The 11,694-nt window shown below is 60.0% G+C and overlaps 2 protein-coding genes across 2 annotated transcripts in view; both read right to left on the reverse strand.

Moving 5' to 3' along the window:
- The window catches only part of PTSG_05587 (TK protein kinase), a 10,600-nt gene extending 265 nt beyond the window's left edge, over positions 1-10,335 (reverse strand). Inside the window, exons 1-4 of the mRNA XM_004993398.1 lie at positions 10,180-10,335; positions 8,983-9,681; positions 2,422-8,629; positions 1-2,063 (exon numbers count right to left, since the gene is read on the reverse strand). The exon at positions 1-2,063 is cut by the window's left edge and continues 265 nt beyond it. Coding sequence (XP_004993455.1) covers positions 140-2,063; positions 2,422-8,629; positions 8,983-9,487 — 8,637 coding nt within the window. The 5' untranslated portion in view covers positions 9,488-9,681; positions 10,180-10,335 and the 3' untranslated portion in view covers positions 1-139. The remainder of the gene's footprint in view (positions 2,064-2,421; positions 8,630-8,982; positions 9,682-10,179) is intronic.
- A 403-nt stretch (positions 10,336-10,738) lies between these two features.
- Positions 10,739-11,586, reverse strand: PTSG_05588 (uncharacterized protein; the record flags this gene model as incomplete). Its single annotated transcript, XM_004993399.1, has 4 exons — positions 10,739-10,798; positions 11,073-11,177; positions 11,358-11,459; positions 11,509-11,586. The coding sequence occupies 4 exons, from the start codon at positions 11,584-11,586 to the stop codon at positions 10,739-10,741; spliced, it is 345 nt and encodes a 114-aa protein (XP_004993456.1).
- Between the last annotated feature and the right edge of the window lie 108 nt (positions 11,587-11,694).

Here is an 11,694-nt window from a genome sequence, read left to right on the forward strand (position 1 = left end):
GCGGCGAGAAATGATACACACACACAAAAAAAAGTCCCATACGAACAACACACACACACACACACACACAAGAATACACACACTCACACACACACACACACACACACACACTCACTCACATACACACACTCACACCAGATTAGACAGCCACGACGTTTGTAAGCTTCTTCTTCTTTCCGTTTGCATCAACAAACTCGACAGACTCATCACTGCCACCACCATCACCATTGCCACTTGCATGGCTGGCATCGCTGCCCTTGAAGACATCGCTGGACGACACCTCCCGCACGCTTGGCGCCATCAAGTCGAGGTATGCCTGCTCGCCCTCGTCCTCGCCGCCGTCGCGCTTGGCGAGATGGGACGACGAAACCTCACGCACCTCCGGCGCCATGAGATCAAGATACGAGTCCTCGCGCCCACCGCCGCGTTTGTGACGCTGCTCGTGGTGGGGGTGGCCGTCATCATCGTCATCAGCAGCAACAAAGTGCTGGCGAGAACTGGTGGAGAGGAGGCGTGAGACGTCTGTGACAGGCTCCAAGTAATCACGCTCCTCGGGCTCCTCGGGCTCCTCACGCTGCTGCTGGTGATGGCGGTGGTGGTGGCCGGAATGGTGGTGGCGAGGGTGGTGGTGTTGGAGCGAGGTTCGCTCAGCAATAGGCGGCAGCAGTTGCTCGTTGTCTGGACCTCCTCCAGGATACAGCACAGACCCGGATTCGCGCTTGATCAAGCGGTGGGCAGGCGCCGCACCCTCCTTGGAGTCACGCACAGGCACAGGCTCCAAGTAGTCGCGTTCCTCCACTTGCGTGGACTTGCGCGCGGGCACAGGCTCCAAGTAGTCGCGTTCCTCCACTTGCTTGGACTTGCGCGCAGGCACAGGCTCCAAGTAGTCGCGTTCCTCCACTTGCTTGGACTTGCGCACAGGCACAGGTTCAAGGTAGTCGCGTTCGGCGCCCTTGTCGCTCGCACTGACGCTGACAGCCTTGGCTGCGTTGGTAGCAGACACCGGCTCCAGGTAGTCACGCTCCTCCTTTGGACGCGACGCCCCATCAAACCTCGTCTCCTGTGTTGCTGTCGTTGTTGACGATGAGGACATTGGCGTCATGCCAGCAGCGCCAGCCCTGCCGGCGTCGCTGGCGGGCGATTTCGACTGTGCCCGGCGGTACGTCCCGTCCTCTCGCCGCTCCATGAGTGGCGGCAGCTTCTGGCCCGTCACAAGCTGCACATACTCGTGCAAGTCGTCACCAATGCCCATCCCGCCACTCGGCGAATACGTGGGGTTGGACGCAACGCGATCACCCTCGTCACCGCCCTCATCCTCCACCGCTTCGCCATCGCCAACATCCGTGTCGGTGCTCTGCCACAGCGAAGGGCCACCGAGGTTCAGCACGCGGCTGCGGCTGCTTGTGCTTGCGCTTGCGCTTGTGCTTGACAAGGGGCGGCGATCACCACCGTGCTGCTGCTTCTGCTCTTGCTGCTGCTGTTGTTGGGCATCTGTGGCGATGGATGATGGGCCCGTGTGTCCACCACGGCTGTTGGAAGTTGACGACGCAGACGAGGAGCCCGGGTGCGGCACCGTTTGTGGCGTGTCTGCGCCCACCTGCCGCGCTGGGTACCTCCTGTCTGCCTCGTCCAGGCGCGTTGACTGCATGGTGCGGTTCTTGCTGATGTCGTCGACATATGCCGCGTTCTCCCTGCGAATCGCCTCCCAGTCCTTGTACCGGCCCGTGCTCTTGAGCGTCGAGTGGCCGACCATTGGCGCGCTCACCTCCGTTGCGTCAATGTTGTCAAGCGCGTCCTGCAGCAGCTTGCACACCAGCGCAAAGTTTGGTCGCTCTGCCGGGTCGGCGAGCCACGTTGCCTCCACCACGCTGTACACGCTCGGCGGGCAGTAGTCTGGGCGCGGCATGCGGTAACCGCTGGCGACGGCGACAATCGTCTCCAGTGCGCGGTAGCCAGGGTATGGCGTCTGCCCAAAGGAAAACACCTCCCAGCACAGCACGCCGAAGCTCCACACGTCGCCCGCGTGTGTCGATGTCTTGTCGCGGATGCTCTCCGGCGCCATCCTGTCGTGCGATTTCGTGTGTGTGTGTGTGTGTGTGTGTGTGTGTGTGTGTGTGTGTGTGTGTGTGTGTGTGTGTGTGTGTGCGTGTGAGAACAGTTGTGCGCATGAGCATGAGGTTGTGTGAGGTTGTGCGAGCGTGAGAGGAGAGAACAAATACGTAATCAACAGTGGACAGGCGAGTAGCGCAGAGCCCTACACACACTCGAGCATGCTCCTCCTCTTTTCCTCCGTCCCCAACTACCCAAAAAGTTTCACACACACACACTCATCGCACGCACATGCACACACGAACACATATTACTACACACACACACACACACACACACACACACACACACACACACACACACACAACGCACCACTTGACGGGGACGCGGTCGCTGCTCTGCTTGCGGTAGTACTCCTTGTCATCCAGGGGCCGGCTCATGCCAAAGTCAGCAAGCTTCACATCGGGCAGGCTGTCGCCAACAAGCACGTTGCGCGCGGCAAGATCGCGGTGCACAATGTGTTTCTCCTCCAGATACTGCATGGCGGAGGCCACGTTCATCACGGCAACAGTCAGTACGTCCGGCTGTGCGTGCGTGCGAGCGCGCGCCTGCTGCTTGAGGTAGCTGCGCAGGTCACCATTGGACATGTACTCAAGCACCATCAGGAAAGGCTGCTCGAGCGTGCACACGCCAAGCAGCTGCACAATGTTCTTGTGCTCCATAATGGCCATGAGCCGCGCCTCCTGCAGGAACTTGGTCTGCTCGTCCGCATCCACGCCCTTCTCGTGCAACCGCTTGATGGCCACGGGGTCGTTCTTCCCCTCCATCTCGCCAAGCTCAACAACACCAAACTCGCCGGCACCAAGCTCCCGCACCGTCCGGAACGCCGTGCGTGGGATCTGCAGGCGGTCGAACCTGGACGCGGCCTCCCGCTTCTGGTGCGCGTCGTACTTGGACGACAGCAGCCGCTCAAACTCGGACCGCGCGTTCTGCTGAATCTCGCGCAGCGCACGCGCCTGCTCCTCCTTGACACGCCGCACCTTGCGCCGGGCAACGTACAGCACAATGAGCACAATCACCGCCGCAACGGCTGCAATGGCGCCGACAATCGCCCCAATCATGCTCCCCGTAGACGCGCTCGCCCCGCTTCCCTTGGAGATGCAGGGGCCAACCGTGCCGTTGGGCGCAATCAGCCCGTCCGTGCACAGGATACAGGGCGTTCCTGGCGTGCGGTCGTCGTCCGTGCCAAAGGGTCCACATGATTCACACACAAGGCTGGTGCGGTTTGCAAACGTGCCTGGCTGGCAGCGGATGCACGGGGTGGACGGGTCTTGGTCCTCGTCCAGCTCGTCAATCGCGCAGCTGTTGCACGACCCAAAGCTGCCCGGCTGCGTGAACGTGTCGACGGGGCAGGCCACGCACGGCGTAACGGCATCGCGGTCGTCGTCGACCTGACCCGCAGCACAGGGCGTGCAGTCGAGCAGGCTACCTAAGCCAGCGTCCACATAGGTGCCCTGCGGACACGGCAGACAGATGCTGCCACCAGAGCTGAACGCGTTGACGTAACCTTGCGGGCACATGTCGCCGAACCAGTTGATCGCGGTCAGGCTGTTGAGGCCGCGAAGAATGTCGGGTGCATATGTGACGTTTGTGATGAGGTTCTGGCTCACATCCAAGACTTGGAGGGACTCGAGGCCGTTGAAGGCGCCAGACTCCACCAGGGCAATGATGTTCCTGCGGATGGACAGTCCCGTCAGGGCCGTTGCGCCAAAGAACTCGTCGGTGTTCAGGACGGCAAAGAGGTTGGAGTCCAGCAACAGCTGCTCCAGCACCGTGTCATCGCCAAAGGTGAGCGGGTTGGTTGTGAACCGGTTGTCGCTCAGGTCGATGCGCTCGAGAGACGGCGGGATGGTGAAGCCGTTGAGCGTTGAAATGCCGTTGGAGGACAGGTTGAGCGACTGCAGCGTCGATAGGCCCGAAATGCGGGCCAAGAGGTCCTCGTCAAAGTCAAGGCTCGGCAGGTTCGCCAGGCTCAGCGTCTCCAGGTTGGGCAAGTCTGAAAAAACAAAGTCCGGGACCGCAGAGAGGTCCATGTTGTTGTCGAGGAGAAGCTCCGTGATGTTGGGGTTCTGCACACCGGTTGGCAGGAACGAGAGCTGGCCGCGGCAGTCTGCTGTCGTGTCGTAGCACACGCACAGCGCACACAGGCGCAAATTGCGGGAGGGCCCGCGGCAATTGGCAAACTCCGACGTGACGGAGCCATCGAAGGACGCCACGGTGGCGGTGATCACCTCCCCATCCATCACCTCCCCCTGGGCACGGGACCAGGTCAGCTGCGTCAGCTGCCGGGACACTGCCGACGGAAACGTCTCCAGGATGGTGGTGATGAGCCGCTCCGCCTGGCCCATGCTCGAGCGCACCAGGCACTGGCTCGCAGCAAACACCTGGATCACATACACGCCGCCGCTCGGCACGGAGATGAGCGACTGCGCGCGCGTCGCCTCAAAGGTGCCAATCTGGATGGTGGGCCGGTCCTCCTGCTGCTGGCCGAGGGTCTGCACGGTGCCGTCGCCGTTGTTGAGAAACCCAACGGAGCGGTACAGCGCCTGCGCGTTCTCCTCAATCAGCAGGCCGTACTCCCCGTTGTTCGCAATCAGCACCACCAGCACGGTGCTGTCGCCGCCAACCGTCACCTGTGAGCCGGGACGGACGCGGATGCCGTTCTCGCCGTTTCCTGCAGGCACGTTATCCGACAGGCCAATCTGCACACCCACGATGAACACCGTGTCGCTGTTGTCCACATCAATGCCATCCTGGTCATTCGCGCCGATGATGAGCAGCCCTTCAAAGCCCAGATCACGCCGCTCGCGCACGTGTGTGAACGTGTCTGCAAGCGAACTTGAATCCTCAACAACAATGTCACTCTCGTCTCCCTCAACACGAGCAGCGGCAGCAGCCGGGGCGACGGCACTTGCAGCGTCATCTTGTTGCTGCAGTTGTTCTTGGTCTTGTTCATCGTTGCTACGACGGCGCCGGAGGGGTGCAACGGTGGAAGTGGTCGTCGTGCTGGTGGCTGTGGTTGGGCGAGGGTTGATTGGCGGGGAGTACGTTGTCGTTGTTGTTGCGATCGTTGTTGTTGTTGCGATCGTTGTCGATGAGGTGGTGGTGGTTGGAAGCGGGTTTGTGACGTCAGAGCTGACGCTCCCGAGCGAGATTTTACTGCACAACTGCAGCTTGATACCCGCCTTCCTGTTGCCGATGCGTGTCGTGCCATCTGCACCCAGACCAATCAGCGCTTCGCCAACGTTCACCTGTGACGCAGAGCGCATGAGGATGCCGTGCTCGTTGTTGCCGCTGGCTGCAAGCACACTTCGCTGCCCACCAGACGGCGCGCCACCGGAGTAGGTCCCACCGCCCGTCTGGTAATTGCCCTCGTAATAGTAGTACTCCTCGTAGTAGTATTCGCCGCTGGTGCTGCCCGAGCTCTCGCCGGCAAGGGTTCCGATGGTGGTGCCGGTTGCACCCATGAGCACAATGCCGCTGCCTCTGTTTGGGATGCGGCGCGTGCCTTCCAAGTTGATGCCAAAGTGGCCCGCCCTGAACTTGGTGCCCACGCAGCGGTCCACAACACCAGCCTGTTCGTTGCCGGAGACGACGTTGACGGTGACATTCGTCCTGCCGTCCTGCGTGTAGCGCTGGTACGCGTGCTCAAACACGACGCCCGCGCAGTCTGCAAGCTCCACGCCGTTGCCCTTGTTGCCGGCACGCAGGTCACCAGAGGCGTCGGTGCCAATGCGGTTGCCAGCAAACGCCGTGTTGTTGGAGTGCTGCACACTCACGCCAAACATGTTGTTGTCGGCGATGGTGTTGTTGAGCACCACGGCGTCGTTGGAGTCCACCAGGAGCACGCCGCCGCCCTGGTTGCCGCGCGAGGTGAGGGTCAGCTTGCTCAGGCTCACGCCAAGCCCAATGAAGTTGTGCTGCACGCGACAGCTGGCGCAGCGGAGGAAGCTGACGCCCTCGCCCCCGTTGGCTGCAATGGCGTTGCCGACGGGGAACGGGAACACGGCGGCAGCGGCCGGGTAGTCGGGCGACGGCACATGCACGCCGCTGTCGCTGGTGCCGAGGGGGTAGTCTGGCTCGCCAATCTCGATGCTGCTCGAGTCAACGACGTGCACGCCGGCAACTTGGTTCGGCAGCTCACGTCGCCCGTCAGCGGCGAGGCCAATGGCGCTGCCTTGCACAGAGACGAACTGCACGCTCTCCATGTACACGCCGTACCGGGCATTGCCGCTGATGACGTTGTAGCCCTTGATGCCGAGGCCTTGCGTGCCGTTGTCGACGCGAATGCCGTCCCAGTTGGGCAGGGCGTTGGCACCCGAGACGTCTGTACCGATGAGGTTGTTGCTGATGCCAAAGAAGTACGGGTAGGAGAGGAAGCTGAGACGGATGCCCGCAACCCCAAAGCCGGCAATGACGTTGCCAAAGAGGTAGGCGCCGTCGCCGCCACCCGACGCGTCCATGTGGATGCCAACAGCGCCGCCGTGCGTGGACTGGGCCAGGCTCTCGCTGCCGTTGAAGTCGAAGGACGTGGCGAGGGCATTACGGCGGCGGCGGAACCCGGCAGTGTTGTCCGACACCAAGGTTGCATCGCCGTCGACACTCACGCCAACGTAGTTGTTCTCGATCACGGCGCGGCCAGAGGTGAGGACGGCAACGTCGAGCCCATACACGAGGTTTGGCGCCTCGCTCCCCACGCCCACCAGCGCGTCGTCCACGTTCTGGGTGACGTTCACGCCAATGGCGCAGCCGGAGATGGCGGTGATGCCGTCCGTGTCAACGCAGATGCTGCTGCCATACACGCGGACAGAGGTGTCATCCGGCAACTCCAGGCTCGCCACGTACTGGAAGTAGCAGTCGACAACAACGCCCGTGTTCGCAGCAATGACGTTGCCGCCACTCAGGACGATGTCGGCAACGCCGCCAGTGACGTCCACACCGCGCATCACGCCCACCTGCGACTCCGTGGTGGGGGCAGGCAAGTCCGCGGCCATGCCAGCGCCCACGATGGTGTTGTCTCTGACGGCGCCGACAAACGAGTTCTGCAGGCGCAGGAGCGCCGTTGCCTCCACCGCAGAGATGACGTTGAAGGTGACGGTGAAGGTGGTTGTGTCTGAGATGCGCACCACTTCTTCGGCGGTGGTGTACGTGGAGCCGTCGAAGGAGCGCCGTGTACGCTCGCCCGTCTCTGGCAGGATGCCGAGGCCAATGTAGTTGGCTGCGATGGACACCGTCTTGGATGACGACACGGCCACCTCCGCAGCGCAGAGCGTGTCTGAGAGCACGTTGGCGCGCGGGTACGGCACGGTGGGCAGGGCGGCGTCTGCTGCGTTGCCCATGTCCACGTTCTCGCACTCGCTGATGCTGATGCCGATGAAGGTAGACGTCTGCTGGCCCGTCTGCCCCGCAACGCCAGCGGTGGCGGTGGAGGTGAAGGCGTTGTTGTAGACGGTGATCATGCGAGAGCGGGCCAGGTACAGGTGCGCCTGCATGTACAGGGCGTTGCCGTTGAATGTGTTGCCCAGGGGGCCAATGCCTCCAATGGTGATGTCGTGCGAGTCCTCCACAGCCATGTTGTGGACGCCGTTGAAGTTGGTGTCGTCACCAAACACGCACGTGTACACGGACACGTCACCACAGCCGGCGCCCACGCTGATGCCCGCCTGTGCGTTGGAGTGGAACGAGGCGCCCTGGATAACGGCGCGGTACGTGTAGGTGAGCGAGATGCCAGACTGCGCGTTGCCGCCACCGCTGGGAGCTGCCGTTGTCGTTGTTGTTGTTGACGTGGTTGTCGTGCGGGTTGTCGTTGTTTGCGTGGGCGTGGAGCCGCTGGCAGGGGAGGAGGTTGGAGGCCCCGCTGTTGTTGTTGTTGTTGTTGTCGTCGTCGTCGTTGTGGTGGTGGTGGTTGCGTCGCCTGTTGAGGGTGGCACCTCTGTGGGAGGGGAGACGTTCGCTGGCTCTCCAAACACGCCGCCGGTGACGGTGAGCTGGATGGTGTTGGAGCCAGCGAGACCGTTGCCATCACAGCCCACGGCCTGGCAGTCGGACAGGGTGACGTACGTCGCGTTGTGTACGACGATGCCGTCGCCGAACGAATCGTACACGCGCACGCGCTCGAGCGTGTGGAAGCCGCCCGACACGTAGACACCGCGGGAAGGGCGATAGACGTCCACGTCACGCAGGACCGCGCCTGACGCAAGGTTGGTGATGTGCACGCCCTCGTCGCAGTCCTGCATCAGCACGCTTTCGATGGTGGTGCGCGGGGTGTATGTGACGACCGCGTCTGTGAATCCTTCCATGACGATTCCCGTGAGGGTGAAGGGCCCCGTGAAGACGCGAAAGCCGTCGTACTGCGAGCTGGCGTACATGATGAGGCGCGTCTGGGACTCTGCGCGGATGGTGACGGGGGAGGTGATGGGTGGGAAGGACGACTCAAACTCAATCAGCTCCTGCTGCAGCACAATCTCGTTGTGGTCGCAGTTGCTGTTGGCCATCTCGATTGCCTGATGAAACGACAGGGCTGTGTTTGTGGCAGGGGGGGGGGACGGGTGGACATGTGAGGGGAGATTCAGGGTGACACGTGCGTGGGTGGAGTGATGCAATGCATGGATGCAGTCGTGATGCGGGTGCCAGATGCATGGACGCGCACACATGCATACACTCATGCGTGCGTACATACATGCACACATACAGACACACAGACAGGCAGACAGACGGACATGCAGACATACATACATACATACACACACACATACATACATACATACATACATACATACATACGTACATACATACATACATACATACATACATACATACATACATACACACACACAAGCTGACACGCACGCTACACAACCACGTAGTACTCACTGTCGCCGTCGACAAAGTAGGGTTCGCCCTGCGCAGGATCAGAGCCGTCATCAGGGCAGATCATCTGGCCAAAGCTTTCGGAGCGGAAGCAGGGGCTATCCTCGCAGTAGCTCGGGTAAGGGAAGAGCGGGTCGTTGATGCAGGGATCGCACGACAAGCACTCGTTTGTGTCGAAACTGCATGTCTCCTCCTCCGAGCACGGGCACGAGGAGGAGGTGCACGACACGAGGCAGGGTGTGCGGTAAATGTCGCCGACGTTGCCGTTGGTGAAGCAATCCGTGCATGGGGAGCAGCTGGCGTCGTCCTGGCAAAACTCCGTCTCTGTGCATTCGGTGCTGCCACAGACGGTAGTTTGCACCTGCGCGGATGCGTGCGTGCATGCAAACGCAAGGAGGCACAACGTGGCGACCACCACCGCCGCCATGGCAGTGTGTTGGGCTGCCTCGCGACGGCGCTGGGTCCTCGCACGATCGTGCCGCAGGGCGTGGAGCGGCATCGTCGTCATCAGCGAGGAAGACGAACGCCGGATGTTGCCTGCGGGTATTGCTGTCTTTTCTTGCTCAGTGTTGCTGTGCTCGGCTGGCGTTATCAGCACAGCTGCTGCGTGGAACAGCTTTCTGAGTCGTGCCAGAATGACACGTTTCCGTTATCAATGGGCACGCGCGAAGGCGGTCCTGAGTCCTTCGAGGAGTGTTGCTGCTTGTGAATGCACGCACGTGGGTGGGTGGATCGCGAACAAAGATGGGAGAAGGATGAGGTGAGGTGAGGTGAGGTGAGAAAGGAGGTGAAGATGGGATGAGGTGAAGTGAAGTGAAGTGAAGGGAGGTGACGTTGGGGAGGGGTGATGGGAGGGGGGCAAGGGACGATGGATGCTCGATCGCGTTGGTGAGGTGTCAAGAGGGAGGACGACAATAAGCGGCAGCCAAGCAAGAGTTATCCAGCAAGGGCACACACTTCGGCAAGGAAATAATGTGTGATGTTGCGGGCCCCCACAGTAGACAGCGGCGGTGATGATGGATGTGGGGATGTGGGTGCGGGTACAAACAACAATTTGATGTATGTTTGTTCGTTGAGTGGGTGGGGTGGGTGGAAACGGCAAGCAAGCAAAGGGGAAGGAAGCAACAGGAGCTGTCGTGGCCACTTTTGAGGTCATGTCACGCAACGCAACAACACGAGACGGCACAATCGCCAACCAACCTTTGTTTGCTGGGTTGCTTGCTTGCGTACCGATGCGCACTGCAGCAGGCGGTGTCTCTGATCACCGTTTGATGTCCATTAAACATCAGCCAAGAGAGGGAGTGAAGGTGGGAGGGAAGAAATCACATCAATCAATGGTCGGTGGTTTGGGTGTTGAGAGTTGTGTGTGTGATTTTCGCGCCAGGCCCGACCGTTTTCAAGAAATTTCGTGTATATTTTGAACCAAAATTCGGCGCTCGCGCAACGCAAGCAGGAGGAAGGACCACAACGTCAAAAAAACGGGTGGCAGTGCAAGGAGAGGGAGGTGCTTGTTGCTGTTGCTGTTGTTGTTGTGTGGGGAGACAAGCAAAAGAAGAAGGGAAGACGAGAACAAGACAGTCAGGCAGGCAGGGCGTGCAAGGTGGTGTAATGCAATAACAAAACAAACAACAACGAGGGTGGGGAGGAAGGAACGAGAAGGGAAAAGATGGACAGAAGGGAAAAGATGGACAGAACAAATACACACACCGAACACAGAAGACCAGCAATGAGAGCAGAAGCAAGCTGATGATGGGGAAGGTTAAAGGCGGAAGCCGCGAGACTCCGCAAGCTTCTTCAGCGCAGCAAGGCAAATGACCACCTGCCAGTTGAGGGGAGTGAGAGGGGTTGAGTGGAGTGGAGTGAGGTGGAGTGTGATAAAGGTGGTGGTGTGGAGTGGCGATGTGGGCAGAACGCAAAACAAGCGGACGGACACACAGAGATAGACAGACAGACAGAGATAGACAGACAGACAGACAGACAGGACATGAGGACATAGGCAGACAAGCGGTCAGACAGACAGACAGATAGACATACAGACAGACAGAACATGAGGACAGAGGCAGACAAGCGGCGAGACAGACAGACACACGCACCTGCTTCATGTTGCGGCCCTCAAACAAGTCAATTGTGATAAAGAGATCAGAGTCTGGGAGGCCATACTGCTTTGCAGCCTGCAGGAAATAGCCAATGTTCTCCATCTGCACACACAGAGCCACGGACGTGATGTGGTGTTTCGGGAACAAACGTAAATGGATGCATGCACGGCGGGGTCGCGCAAGAACACAGCATAATGTAACAAGAGGCACAAGAGCAAGAACAAGGTGTGCAAAGAAACAAAAGCACGAGATATTTCACGCACACGCATACACATGACGCACCTGCTTGAAGGCGAGGGTGGGCTCGTGGTGGTAGGAGCGAATGGATTTTGGGGAGATCTTGTTCATAATCTGGCACAGCACATCGCCTGACTTGAGCACATCCTGCAGAGATGTGCCCGTGACATAATCGCCAATCACAGCCTCAATCCACTTTTTCTATGTCACGCTCGCCCTTGGAATATGCCATGTACATGGACTGCTGCGCCTTGTGAGCCGGTCTCAGACACATCGTTCGCCAGAGAGATCCTGCGCACATGTGTGTGTTTGTGTGCGCGTGTTTGTGTGTGTGTGTGTGTGTGTGTGTATGTGTGTGTGTGTGTGTGTGTGTGTGTGTGTG

Source organism: Salpingoeca rosetta, assembly GCF_000188695.1.
Source record: "Salpingoeca rosetta unplaced genomic scaffold supercont1.13, whole genome shotgun sequence".
Classification (NCBI taxonomy): Eukaryota; class Choanoflagellata; order Craspedida; family Salpingoecidae; genus Salpingoeca; species Salpingoeca rosetta.